The following is a 13,621-nucleotide window of genomic DNA, read 5'->3' as shown; positions in this document are numbered from 1 at the left end:
TGTGTGACTATTAGGGTATTGCAGCAGTCTTGGTCGTTTGCTACTGTGATAGTGCTAGAAAGCGGTAGTGAAGGTTACTGGGATTGATAGTCATTCGCCTTTTCTTTTGTGAATGCCCTTTAGAGGGGCTTATTTTAGTCTGATGGCTAGAGTAGTCTTTCTAAAGTTAAGCTTCACTTTTGAAGGGGTATCTGTCTATTCGTGGCAAGCTCTATTCATTTAGGGTCGACTATCGGACAGAGTAATGGCTTTTTATATATAGTGTTCGTCCATTCATTCGTTTGAGTGGATCATCTATTGAAAATGATAGGCATTCCATTTTTTTTGATAGTGTGAATACTATAGTGGGGATCTGAGGGGCTTTGTGCGTACGCGCACCATCTTTTTGGGAACTCAATTGAACTGGTTTAGGTCCTCGTCCTAGTTCCTGGAAACAAATACTCACAGTATTTGGCTAAAGTACCAGTTTCTTTTTTATCTTTTTATTCAATAAAGTATATACACTAGTATTTAAAATAATTGATAACGCGTCTATTATTTTTCCTTGTTATATAATATGGAAAACAGGCTTATTGAGTGTGATTAAACCAACAGCCGAAATTAGTGGTCATAAATTTTATAGACAATCTTGGCTGTAATATTGTTTCCAGACATCAGCATTTTTTTGAAATTGTCTTTTGATTCATGCAACTATCAAATTTGGCGATAGAATAATGAATGTATCCTTTTGACCAAGACTTCTTTTTTTTTCAGACAGCTTCATTGAGGCATGTGAGGTACAGCTTAATGTTGATTCAGGTACTTTTTGTATATATATATATATATATATATATGCGGTCACATACACAAAAAAGAAGGGGGGAGGGGCTGGTATCAAAAAATCCTCTTTTTTATGCTTTCTTTTACTTCTCGTCATTTGCCTAAACGTCTTTTTATACGACGTTTTTCTTCTGTTCACGATCCTCATAAAGCAAATATAGAAAAATACATTCAAAAACTTCAAAACGACCTTAAGCCTCGTTTAGAACCTTATTTGACCAAGATCCACAAGACCTCAGAACAATTACGTCGTTTGACACTTGAAGTCAACGACTCTCGAGAAGCTTTGAAAAGAGCCTCTAAACTATTAAATGAACTCACTGGATATGACCACATAGAAATCGTAAAGCAAAAAGTCAATCATCAAGGCAGGTAATAACCCACATAACGTCCCATAAAGAAGGGCGCCTAATACCTTTATGTAGCTCATTTGTTTGAATCTGCTCGAGAACAAGTACAAGCAGCGAAACAAACGTATGCCACTGCCATTGAGACTCGCTCCAACACACAACGGGGCATCAATGAACTTTTGCAACGCAAACATCTCTGGACTTCAGACGATGTCACTAAATTCACAGAACTCTATCGTCTTGAACACCAACATGCACAAGCAGAAACGGCTGCTCGAGAGAACTACCAGACATGTGAAAAGCAAATGGACCGAGAATACATGGAGCTTGCTCGATCCATCATGGAGCGGTACCATGAAGAGCAGTTGTGGAGTGACAAGATTCGAAGTGTGAGTACCTATGGTACCTGGGCTTTGATGGTTGTCAACTTGGTCTTGTTTGTCATGGTCCAGACTGTGTTTGAGCCTCATAAACGTAAACGATTGACAGATCGTTTTGAAGAGTTGTTGGTTGCTAAAGTGAATGAAGAAGAAGAAAAGTTTAGAGGTGTATTTGATTCGTTGAATGAAAAAGATCGCTTGATAATGCAACAACAATTGGCATTAATGGAGACAGTGAATGGATTGACAGAGCATCCATTGTTTGATGAAGATTTGATACATGTCTTGAAGCGATCTGCATCTGAAAACGTAATACCTGCAATAGAAGCACCCATATCTTTAGTTGAGCAACCTATAATGGAACAAACAGTGACGGAACAAACAGTGACGGAACAACCCACAATGGAACAACCCAATGTCATTGCGGTTGAACCTAGTATAATGACTATTGATAAACAACACATTGAACTCGAAAATGAGCTCTTAAGACAACAGTTAATTGGCCAATCACAACCCAATTTATTACTCTATTCAATAGAAAGTGCCATCGCTGGCGGATTGGTGACAGCCATTGCTATCTATACATTATTTAAATAAATTCAGTTTCTTTCAAAAGTGTATTGGATCTTGAAAGCCATGACTGAAGTTGATGCCATTTTGCTTTGGATTCAAACAGGTTTTGCTCCAATTGAGCTTTCTTTTGATCTTTGACACCAATCATTTGGCCAATACGATAGAGCATGTCTGTCTGCTGCGTTTCTAGTACATGCTGTGCTTGTTGAATAATACTAGACACTCTGGATTGCTTGATTTGTTCTTTTTCAATCGCCTTTTGGAACTTGTGCTTTAAGTTTTCTTGTACAGCTAATGGCATATCAGACAAGAACGAATACACAGTCCAGCTCACACTCAACAGACCGACACAGGTCAATGCCCATCCTAGAATACGGTGTGAATGTGTTTGGGCCACACTACCCAACAGAGGCTTCAGACAGCTAGACAACCATCGCGCAGTGTGATCGCCACATGCCTCTGTCTCCAGTAAAAGAGCCGCAAGACTGGCTGTTGTCAAAGCAATCTTTTTGTCGTCCATTTTATTGATCAGGAAATCGCTTGCTTGAACATCAATCTGGATTGGATGATCATAGACTGGCTTTATACTGTCCATTCTGGCCAAGACCCTAGAGTTATCGATCAGTTGATCTGCTGTCACTGCATTCATGCCTTCAATGCATGCGTGTGTCTCTCTATACGCTTGGAGTTCAATGGTTTGTAGATCAGACTGCAGTTGTGAACATAATGTATTGGCGATAGTAGAGGCATACTGCCAAATGGAATACAACCCCGGATAAGGCACTGAGGAGATGGTGCGACTCAAAAGCGTATTGATGGAAGTATCCAATGCTTCATTCACTTGTTGTTCAATCACCCGCATTTTTTTCTGAATCAAATCAACACAGGTGTGTTTAATATGATATTGCGTGTCAATCAAGCGAGAGTAACCCGCCAAAAAGGTCTTCATGTCGAATTCCAATGCATCTACTTGATGGTGTATTTCTGTTTCTTGGTGATTGGCTATATCCACCATACGTCGAGTCGTATCCGACACGTATTGTTTCGCGGGCACTAAGCGAGACGCCATACCCAATTGAAGTACAAAGCTGCATAACTTATGTTCCAACTCGAGAAATTCAGGTGCGTCTGTACCATACCCAGCACTGACAAAATGCACTAAATCATGGGCCTGTTCAAACGTACGTGGCGAGACATCTCTGATTTGCTCCAAAATCAGTCGTTTGCATCGCTCTTTGTCTCGAATATGGTCGAATTTGTTGACTGCGATAAAGACGTGTTGATCGACTGCATTCGACAAGAATTCTCGGCCAGATAATGTAAAGTGATTCTCTGCATTCACCACAAATACGATCACATCAATATCTTCTTCTTGTGCAAACATGGCTGTTGAACGAATGGAGTCTGTATTAAGACCAGGTGAATCAATCAGGGTGATATGGTGACGAGACACCATCGAGTCCGTATCTAATAGGTTGGTATATAACTTGAGGATTTTATAAGCGGGTTCTTCTTGTGTTAGGAGATCATATAAATCGCCCAATGGGATAGTGTCATATGTGCTAGGGTCTTGCTTGTTGTACAACTGAGCGTTATTTAATGCATGTAATTCATTCTGTTGACTCGCGTAAACTTCACAAAACATCGAAGTGCATGGTTGCTGGTCTACAGGCAAAATGTTTTTTCTCAAGAGTGCGTTGACCAAGGTTGATTTTCCTGAATTCAAGTCGCCTGTGACTAATATTTTTGAAGAACTGTTTAATAAACGCTGTGCATACACATCTAATTCGCTTGCTTCACAAACAGGATTCTCGGCCAAGAGTTGTTTTACAAGGGCAATGTGCTTCAAGACAGCTTGGCAGTTTTCTTGGTAATGATTCATTGAATCTTGATATAGTGTTGGATCTGCCATAAGCTTCAATATAGAACAAAAGAAAAATCGAAAAAAGAAAAAGAAAAAAAAATTGTACAAGGCTATGCTGGCTTTTATGTCTGTTTTTTGACACCTTCCTCATTTAGAACGTCTTGATCTGACTTTGATCCATCATGAAAAGCACACAACTTCCCCTTTTTCAAACTGAAATATTCAGATATCAAGCCACACTATTTCTTGAAAAAAAAAAAGAAGAGACAAATACACCCATCCTAACCTGAATAACACTTACATCTTTCTAAAAGCCAAATCCTTATTCAATGCAATAACTAAAATTAAAAAACAGGCTTCTGCGTGTTCCTTTATCTTTTTTTTCTCTCTCTCTCTCTTCTAAATAAGTTAATGGCAGTATTTTAAAGATACCAATGACTAGGAATTGGGTCAACATGTCACAGGTCGAAATAAAGGCCTACTATCAGATTCATTCTCAAGACACTTGAACTTTAAACCCAGTCTCAATTGCATGACGATATAAACAATGACAAGGAATGCCTCGAGCGTATCCCAACTAGTGCCTTGACAAACATAAAAGCACATATACATTCAACTCAAAAAAAAAAAAACTTTTTTATAACATCCCCTAATGTGTGCTTTACAAAAAAAAAAAATCCAATAAAACGTATTTAAGAGTCAGATGTAAATCTTGTCCGTCGTTACATGTGGGAAACTCAACCCTTTTTTTTATTATTTCCTGTTGGTTTCTTTTTCTGCAAAATGATGAAAGGATTGAAAGGCGTTGTAAGTTACTGTCTAGATTTGAACCCACTGTATTTATACTACACTAGCTTTCTAGGAGTAAATCTCAAAAAGAAAGTAAATCACGTCAGACCATCAAGAACAGACCTTCTTCTTTTATCTCTCGTTCTCTTTCTAAACCAGAGACTAAAGCAGAAGATAGTGTCAATGCACCCACTAATGTAAGCGAATAGACTTAGATGTATTCACTCATATGTCTTTGTAGCCCATAGTTATCACCAATAATAGCAATAATAGATCAACAGAAATTACGAATAAAATACTTCAAGATACACCCAAAGATACCATTCCTGCTGTACGAGTGCCACGTAGACAGCGTTCATCAAGAATCTATATTAACCGTGAAAAGACTGACTTGATTAAAACACCTGATTTCAATGGTACATGTTAGTATATCTATGCCTTGTTTTTTACTCACTCTATACATTAGAAGTGCCACCTACAAAGCGCCAAGAATTGTTTATATTGAAACTACAACAATGTCAAGTTTTGTTTGATTTCAATGACCCTTCTTCAGAACTAAAAAACAAGGAAATCAAGCGACAAGAATTGCAAGAAATGCTTGAATATGTAGCTACTTCAAGAGGGGCTATTACTGATCTCATTTATCCTGATGTGATTCGAATGGTAAAAATAGGGTGTCTTGTTCATGCTATTGACATACTTGATTAGTTTAATGTCAATACATTTCGTACTATTTCACCACAAACATCGACTGCCAATGAAGGATTTGATCCAGAAGAAGATGAGCCTGCTTTAGAGACAGCATGGCCACATCTTCAACTTGTGTATGAATTCTTTTTACGGTTTGTTGAATCACCCGAATTCAATCCACAAATAGCCAGGAAATACATTGACCAAAAGTTCATTTTACAGGTAAAAAAAAAAGGGGGGGGAGAGGTGATGATTGATATTCACTCATAATTAGTTGCTTGACTTGTTTGACAGTGAAGACCCAAGAGAAAGGGATTTCCTCAAGACAACACTTCACCGTATCTATGGCAAATTTCTCAATCTAAGAGCATTTATTCGAAAATCCATCAACCATATATTCTTTCAGTTTATCTATGAAACAGAACGTCATAATGGTATTGCTGAACTACTAGAAATCTTGGGCAGCATTATCAATGGGTTTGCACTCCCCTTAAAGAAAGAACACAAGACCTTCTTGTCCAAAGTACTCATTCCACTTCATAAACCAGCTTCTTTGGCTGCCTATAGCCCACAATTGACTTATTGTGTGGTCCAGTTTCTTGAAAAAGATCCTGATCTTGTGCCTGGTGTGGTTCAAGGTCTGATGCGCTACTGGCCTAAAGTCAATAGTGCAAAAGAAGTCATCTTTTTGACTGAATTTGAAGAAATCTTAGATGTTGCTGAAACAGCTGGATTTGAGACCATCATGATTCCTTTCTTCAAAAAACTAGCTCAATGTGTCTCTAGTCCTCATTTTCAGGTAAGTAACAAGTCAAGAGACCTTTACTCATTCCTTTGATAAGGTGGCAGAGCGGGCTCTGTACTTTTATACGTATGAGGATGTGATTCATATCATGAATGATCATATTGAAGTAGTGATGCCCATCATATTCCCCTCACTTTACAAGTATTCGAATGACCATTGGAATAGAACAATATATGGCTTGGTCTATAACACACTTCAATTGCTTATGAAACTAGATCCAGCCTTATTTGAGAAATATGTAGAGAAATACAAACAAGGGCAACAGAAAGAATCAGAGTAAAGTCATTCATTTACTTTTAAATGATTCACTTATTGTTCACTATAGAAAATCAAATAGAGATCTTGTATGGGTTAAAATCAAAGAAAAAGCATTGCAACAAAAGACGATGGATGAAACAGGCTCAGTAAGTATTATGTCTGTTACATACGTTGCTTACCTTTAACTAGATTGATTCTGCTTTGGCTATTGTTCATACAAAACAAGAAGATTCTGATAGTGAATCATGGCATTCAACATAGAACTCATAATAAAAATCAATCTCCGTACATACACACACGCCTTTCTTTTTCTCTCTCTTTTTTTTTCTTTTATCATCTTACCCCCTCCCCTTTTTTGTATGACTTGATGTCATCCAACTACCATTTACCAACTATTGCGGCAGTAGCAGGGTTTGCACTTGCTGCTTCAAGTTATGTTTTGTCTACCAACAACAGCTTTGAGTCAAAAAAGAGAAGAAGAAGAATACGATCTAAAATTCAAAAAGGTTTGCTTGTCTCTTCTTTATAGATGACTGATAACCCTTATAGAACGTGATGGAAAATATATCCTTGGTCTTGTAAACTCACAAAACTATTGCTTTGTGAACTCTGTCTTACAAGTAAAGTATGGTTTTATATAGTCAATCGTTTAACGAGAGAAAAAAAAAAATTTTTTTTCTTAGGCATTTGCTACTCTGTCTAGTTTACGTTCTTATCTTGTAAGTTCATGTTGACCCGCTCATATTGTATGTATGTATATATAACAAAACTATAGGCTGAACGTGTGGATGAACAAGGAGATGAATCAGCGCCTGCTGTTCCTCAAAATGAATTTATTTTACAATCTGTTGCTTGTGCACTTTATGCAACTATTGAGCGTAAGTACAATCCTATGGCTTGCAACTTTTTCTTTTAATCTGATCCTATTCCCTAGTTTTGAATAGACCCTTACCCAAGCCAAGATCCATTACTCCCTCAGATTTCTTGACTGCTTTAGAAAGAAAATCAGGCGGTACGATTAACCGTGAACAACAAGTAAGAAATACTATCAGAAACCATGAAACTGATAGACGTCTAGGATGCCCATGAACTGTTTCAAATTATATCCAGTGTATTGACTGCAGAAGAAGAGATTCAATATAAAGAAAATGCCGCCTCCTTATTAGATGCTACAACCCTCCGAGGATTTGCAGTAGGAGAGAATGTAAGTGATAAAGAAAAGAAGACAATAAGCTCATTTGAACATTAGGATCCTAATGGTGATAATTTCGAAACATCCTCTGTGTCTTCATTTGGCACAACAGCTTCCATGTGGAGTTCATTTTCAGTATGTACAGTAGGTGGACATTTACGTCCAAGACGCAAGAGCCCAAGAAATCCATTTACTGGCTTAGCTGCTTCCAAGATCAGTTGTATTAATTGTGGATATACAGTAACGTATTTCTATAGAAACAAACAAGATGGCTAACATTACTTAGGCACCTATAAGACATCATACGTTTGATAATATATCTTTAACTGTTCCTCAGACTGTATGTGTGTTTCTCTATATATATATATATATATGTATGTGTATGTGTTATTTACTTTATGATAGCCAAGTTGTACTTTAGAAAGCTGCTTAAAAACCTATACAAAAGTCGATATTTTAACAGACTACCAATGCAGAAAATGTTCATTGGTTGCCACATTAGAATCCTTAACAAAAGAATTAGAGACAGTTCAAGATGAAGAAAAAGCTACTAAGTTACGTATAGATATAGGCAGAATAAAAGATGCTTTACGGTCTAATGTAGAAGCGACTTTGGTAAGTACAAATAATGGCTTGAATTTTTATTGATATTGTTTAGTATGATATCTCATTATGCCCGCCAAAAGATGCCCCTCGTACAACAAAACAAACCATGTTTGCTAACCCACCTAAATCGTTATGTCTGCATCTCTCTCGAAGTATTTACCATCCTTCTGGTATCATTCAAAAAAACCATAGCCAAGTCGAATTCCCTGAATACCTTGACTTGGCTCCTTATACAACCAATGGCTATCTCAACACTTCAGAACCCACTGCTTCCTTGAGTTCACCACCTCCTACACCTGTCTTACCACACACACGTACCAGTCGTACAAGTCTTGTTTATTTGCGTAACATGACGGGTGGTCATCGATTCACTCACTCTCATCAAGACGGTCTTGGTGTTGCTTTACTCGGCAACACAAAAGATATAGCAGATCGTCCTGTTCAAAACGCATTGCCTTCCATTGTGGTGCCTGTAACTCGTGCGATTCAGTATCGATTGTGTGCTGTCATTGTTCATTATGGTAATCATGATTCAGGTCATTTTGTAACCTATCGCCGTAAAAAGCTACCTACAGGACATGAAGTCAGAAGTCCCTTGGGCGATACTAAGCCTCGACCTCCTACTAAGTTTTGGCGTTGTAGTGATGAAGTGATTGAAGAAGTCGATCTGGACACTGTGTTAAAGAGTGAGGCATACATGTTATTTTATGAGCGCGAATAAATTATCTATAAATTATCTTTTATTGATTGACAAGCAGTTCATTTGAGATCAATATGAACCATTCCAAAGAACTGACAATACAAAGCATATCATCTCAACAACACTAAATAAAAAACAGACAAGAGAAATGTCCGTTGTGTATCGTATGAAGGCAAACACTTTCAATTTTCTTAGGGGCCACCGTTTTTTTTTTGGGGGAGAAGAGGACATAACTGTCAGGGATCTAAAACAGTGACCCTCAAGAAAATTTAGGAATCCTTTGACGTAATTTTTTATTCGGCATGAAATCCATTGCCTTAACCAAGTTGATGCGGCGCTTTAACAATTTAAAACTCACGAAAAGGAAAGCAAAAACGTAATTCTTCTAAACTGAGTTTTTGTCTTGTTCAAGGCATTATTTCTATATAAATAAGCTTCTAAACAAAAAATGAACTTTACTTTATTATTAACATGTCTTTTGAAACTAAAATGAAATACACTCGTCTTGGTAACACTGGTTTAAAGGTAAAAAAAAAAAAAAAAAAAATGATGCAAACGTATTTAAGACTTAATGTTTAGGTTTCCAAAATTTGTCTTGGTTGTATGGGTTATGGTAACCCTAAATGGAGTTCCACCAATGCTGAATGGGTCAAAGGTGAAAAGGAATCCATTGAGGCTATCAAGCAAGCTTACAATGTGGGCATCAACTTTTTTGATACGGCCGATGTCTATTCCAATGGTGAAAGTGAACGTGTTCTCGGTAAGGCATTAAAGGAATTAAATGCTCCTAGAAGCCGTGTGGTCATTGCCACCAAGGTCTTTTTCCCTGTCTATGATGGAAGTGCTCGTTTTGGTGCTGTGGATGAAAGCCGTGATCCTGATATGGTCAACAACTTTGGTCTTTCTCGTAAGCATATCATGGATGCTTGTGATGCTTCTTTGAAACGTCTTGGTGTTGATTACATTGATCTTTATCAAATCCATCGTCTCGATACTGTAAGTGAATCCTTTTGATATCTATTTATTTACTCATATGGGTGATAGGAAACTCCTATGGAAGAAATCATGGAGGCTTTGAACGACTTAGTTCGTGCTGGCAAGGTAAATTATATATCATTAAAAGACAAGTAATCTTACAGTACTCTAGGTTCGCTACCTTGGCTGCAGCTCTGTATATACCTGGCAATTCGCTAAAATGAACCATATTGCTGAAAAGAACGGTTGGGCCAAATTTGTTTCCATGCAAAACTTGTACAATTTGCTTTACCGTGAAGAAGAACGTGAGATGGCTCCATACTGTCTTGATGCTGGTATTGGATGGATCCCTTGGTCTCCTTTGGCTTCTGGTGAACTTTTGGGCAAGAACAGAGATACTCAACGTGCCAAGTCCAAGTGGGTTGTCTCCAACATTCACCCTGAGGTCCAACACTCTGCTGACGATGAAATCATTGACAGAGTAGCTGTTGTTGCTGATAAACTCAAGCTTACCCGTGGTCAAGTGGCTATTGCCTGGCAATTCACCAAACCTTATGTTACTGCTCCTATTGTAGGTATCAGCAAGATTGAACAATTGTACGACTTGATTGGTGCTCTTGATATCAAGCTCTCTGAAGAAGATGTCAAATACCTTGAAGAGCCTTATGTTCCTAAGGCACCTATCATCTAAGCAAACTCCCTCTCCTCTTTTTTTGAATAAAATTGCGTTTAAATTTTTGCCATCATTTAGTTTATTTTTGTTTCTCTCTCTCTCTCTCTCTCTCTCTCTCTCTCTCTCTCTCTCTCTCTCTCTCTCTCTCTCTCTCTCTCTCTCTCTCTCTTTCTCTCTCTCTCTTTCTCTCTCTCTCTTTCTCTCTCTCTCTTTTTCTTTTTCTATGGTCATTTGTTAGACAAATACCAAATCAAAGCCGAGGCACTTGAGCCTGACCCATGGGACTCCGATAACTGTTGTTGTGTCTGTAAATTTACTTACAAGAGTACCAAGATATACCGAGATCATCATAGACGTACTCACCAGATACGAATGTCAGAGTTCTGTCAAATGAATGTCCATATCAAGCCTAATCCTGAAGACCCTGACAATTACTGCAAATCTTGTATGCCTCAAGAGACTCGTTTATTAAGCATCTTTGGAACATGCATGACATATCTTCCGCGCGCAAACATCATTCAAAGAATATTGATTTTTACTGCAGTATCTGTCGAATGACTTATGCCAATCAAAACAATTATGACCAACATATGAACCATCCAAATACTCTCATATTACACCAAAATTAGATAGTCCTAATTATTTCTGTCATGCCTGCGCTATCTTTTTGCGGAACAAAAGAGAATACGAAACACATCTTTGAAAAGTGCATCAAATACGCGTCAAGAATATGATGGGTTTAATACCTGATATTCATGATCCCAATCGTCACTGTCTTCCTTGCGACTATGACTTTAAAATCCAAAAGTTATTTCATAGCCATCTTAAAGAAATGCATGGCCTCTATAGCCAAGAACTGCGCTTGAAGCAAAAGTCTCGACCATCCAATCATTGTCGTCTTTGTAATATGACTTGCGCTTCAAATGAAAGATATCTTAAAGTCAAACACCCTATTTAAACTTGAAAAAAAATATATTTTTTTTTCCTCTCTTCTTTTTTTTTTTCTTTTCCTATTTAAAAATGTTTGGCCCTACGTTTCTATTCTTGACTGCAGTCGTTTTGGCTGCCATCCTCATGTTCTCGATGGTCTTTTTTGTAAGTGACATAAAGCGTGTTTTCAAAATAAACTGAATGGTGCAGGTTATTATGTTTTCTGACTTGGAATGTGATTACATTAACCCTATTGATCTCTGTAACAAACTCAATCAAGTAAGTTCATTCCTATTCCTGTGTGTTGTTATTGACTCGGTCTAGTTTGTCTTGCCCGAGATGGGTCTTCAGGCATTTGTGTTTTTCATCTTTTTAGTCACTGGTCATTGGTTCCCTATGCTTATTAACTTGCCCATCTTGGTACTGAATGTTCAAAAGTAAGTTTCGCTTCTCTATATGAATATACTTATCGTCTTTTTTTTTTTAAAAAAAAAAAGAGTCTTGAATAACCAACATATGTATGACGCAACTGAGATTTTCCGTACATTGTCCAAACACAAGAAAGAAAGCTTTATTAAGCTTGCATTCTATGCTCTTGTAAGTAAAATACACATCATTACTTCTATGTCTGACATGTCATGTCTAGTGCTTCTTTTATTATCTTTACCGTATGATTGTTGCTTTAATTGCTTCAGACTAGAAAGGAACAAAGAAAGAAAGAAAGAATGAATGAATGAATGAGAGAGAGAGAGAGAGAGAGAGAGAGGAGAGAATAGAAAGACACTCTTTTTTTTTGGAATTGTGTGTATGTACATTTAAAATAAAAACAAGGTATATTTAACTAGTCATGGTTTTCTTCATCTTCATCTTCTGAATGATCTTTTCCTCGAAAATCTCTTTTACATAATGGACATTTTGAATTGAGCCCCAACCATTCATGAACACAGTCTTTATGGTAATGATGTTCACACCTAAACCAACTTAAGTATCACCATAAACACATAAGGACACATACCATAATTTACAAATCAGATCTTCATCTTCATATTCACATAAACAGATAGAACAGACAGCATCTTCAGGTCGTGATAAAGTCATTGTCTCATACACTTGTTCCTCTTCTTGTTTGTTCTTTTGATGGCGTTGCATAAATCGACGTATCCAATGAGGCTTTTTGATTTGTGCGGTGCTCATGATAGACTTGTTTGTGTTGTCTTGTATATCTTCTTGTTCAGGTTTCTTGTATTTGAAGACAGGTATATTGGCAATTTCTTCTTTGGAACCACCTACCATCACATTTGAAATATTGATATTGAATGCTCTTAATGCAACCAACACACAAGGCAAACAAAAGATAATAGAAGCACAAGCCAAGAGTGGTACAAGGACTATCATGTATCCAAACAGGATCCAAGCCAGAATAGTATAGTAGTACAATGCTGCATGCCCCAAACAATCAGAAGGAGAGAACAGTAAATAATTACCAACGATAAACCAAAGAATGGCAAATAAATCCAACAATGATTTTGCTCTAATAAAAGTAATAGTTTAATCTATATGTCCTTTTTTTTTTTTTTTTTTTTTTGTTACTTGTCTGCCCAACCACTGATTAAATGGCTGGATGATGCTTCATTTTCTGCTGCTGCTGTTGTTCTTCTTGATGTAAACAACAATTGATAAATGGACAATGGAAGAGATAAACCAACTCGAACGACAAATATAATTAAATACAACTGAAATGGTTTATCGCATGTTAATGCTTGTCCTGCTCCAATCACTAAGACTGTGATTGTGGCTGCTATCTATTTTGTTTGGTATGTATAATCAATTCAAGAATTTTGCTTTTACCTGAATCATGGCTACTATAAATGAAGCAATAAGCAAAATTTTACTTGAACTTGAAATTTGACTCCATGAATAGCGCAACCAATTTGTTCTGACTGTACGAGTAGGTGAATGAGTAGCTTCTTGACTTGTGCTTGAAGTTTCCATAGTATAAAAAGAAAAAGAGAAAAAG

At 37.2% G+C, this 13,621-nt stretch overlaps 7 protein-coding genes across 7 annotated transcripts; 5 read left to right on the top strand and 2 right to left on the bottom strand.

Moving 5' to 3' along the window:
- Positions 1 to 1,258: 1,258 nt before the first annotated feature.
- On the top strand, positions 1,259 to 1,672 carry B0P05DRAFT_442442 (mitochondrial distribution and morphology family 33; the record flags this gene model as incomplete). Its single annotated transcript, XM_051573770.1, has 1 exon — positions 1,259 to 1,672. A coding segment is annotated over one exon (414 nt), but the record flags the coding sequence as incomplete, so codon positions are not given.
- Positions 1,673 to 2,138: 466 nt separating this feature from the next.
- B0P05DRAFT_477812 (P-loop containing nucleoside triphosphate hydrolase protein) lies at positions 2,139 to 4,004 on the bottom strand (the record flags this gene model as incomplete). The annotated part of the gene is made up of 1 exon (XM_051574985.1): positions 2,139 to 4,004. The coding sequence occupies one exon, from the start codon at positions 4,002 to 4,004 to the stop codon at positions 2,139 to 2,141; it is 1,866 nt and encodes a 621-aa protein (XP_051431165.1).
- A 718-nt stretch (positions 4,005 to 4,722) lies between these two features.
- Positions 4,723 to 6,853, top strand: B0P05DRAFT_557759 (phosphatase 2A regulatory B subunit-domain-containing protein). Its single transcript, XM_051580055.1, has 7 exons — positions 4,723 to 4,793; positions 4,841 to 4,972; positions 5,017 to 5,191; positions 5,242 to 5,438; positions 5,484 to 5,687; positions 5,740 to 6,264; positions 6,308 to 6,853. The coding sequence occupies exons 1-7, from the start codon at positions 4,770 to 4,772 to the stop codon at positions 6,548 to 6,550; spliced, it is 1,500 nt and encodes a 499-aa protein (XP_051431164.1). The 5' UTR covers positions 4,723 to 4,769; the 3' UTR covers positions 6,551 to 6,853.
- B0P05DRAFT_557752 (uncharacterized protein) lies at positions 6,783 to 9,172 on the top strand. Its single transcript, XM_051580054.1, has 10 exons — positions 6,783 to 7,034; positions 7,078 to 7,148; positions 7,212 to 7,247; positions 7,304 to 7,406; positions 7,463 to 7,563; positions 7,607 to 7,732; positions 7,778 to 7,960; positions 8,007 to 8,060; positions 8,126 to 8,335; positions 8,379 to 9,172. The coding sequence occupies exons 1-10, from the start codon at positions 6,896 to 6,898 to the stop codon at positions 9,045 to 9,047; spliced, it is 1,692 nt and encodes a 563-aa protein (XP_051431163.1). The 5' UTR covers positions 6,783 to 6,895; the 3' UTR covers positions 9,048 to 9,172.
- Positions 9,173 to 9,428: 256 nt separating this feature from the next.
- On the top strand, positions 9,429 to 10,776 carry B0P05DRAFT_557748 (NADP-dependent oxidoreductase domain-containing protein). The gene is made up of 4 exons (XM_051580053.1): positions 9,429 to 9,551; positions 9,606 to 10,022; positions 10,071 to 10,127; positions 10,174 to 10,776. Exons 1-4 carry the CDS (start codon positions 9,498 to 9,500, stop codon positions 10,690 to 10,692), a joined length of 1,047 nt encoding a protein of 348 aa, XP_051431162.1. The 5' UTR covers positions 9,429 to 9,497; the 3' UTR covers positions 10,693 to 10,776.
- An 841-nt stretch (positions 10,777 to 11,617) lies between these two features.
- On the top strand, positions 11,618 to 12,369 carry B0P05DRAFT_557746 (cornichon). Its single transcript, XM_051580052.1, has 5 exons — positions 11,618 to 11,769; positions 11,815 to 11,883; positions 11,929 to 12,041; positions 12,102 to 12,201; positions 12,251 to 12,369. Exons 1-5 carry the CDS (start codon positions 11,695 to 11,697, stop codon positions 12,302 to 12,304), a joined length of 411 nt encoding a protein of 136 aa, XP_051431161.1. The 5' UTR covers positions 11,618 to 11,694; the 3' UTR covers positions 12,305 to 12,369.
- Positions 12,294 to 13,613, bottom strand: B0P05DRAFT_557740 (uncharacterized protein). The gene is made up of 3 exons (XM_051580051.1): positions 13,453 to 13,613; positions 13,195 to 13,406; positions 12,294 to 13,135 (listed from the first exon to the last, which is right to left on the bottom strand). The coding sequence occupies exons 1-3, from the start codon at positions 13,594 to 13,596 to the stop codon at positions 12,586 to 12,588; spliced, it is 906 nt and encodes a 301-aa protein (XP_051431160.1). The 5' UTR covers positions 13,597 to 13,613; the 3' UTR covers positions 12,294 to 12,585.
- Positions 13,614 to 13,621: the final 8 nt, after the last annotated feature.

This window comes from Gilbertella persicaria (assembly GCF_025201335.1).
Source record: "Gilbertella persicaria strain CBS 190.32 chromosome Unknown B0P05scaffold_48, whole genome shotgun sequence".
Lineage (NCBI taxonomy): Eukaryota > Fungi > Mucoromycota > Mucoromycetes > Mucorales > Choanephoraceae > Gilbertella > Gilbertella persicaria.
The sequence above is the reverse complement of the archived record's forward strand: the minus strand, read 5'-3'. Positions and strand labels throughout refer to the sequence as shown.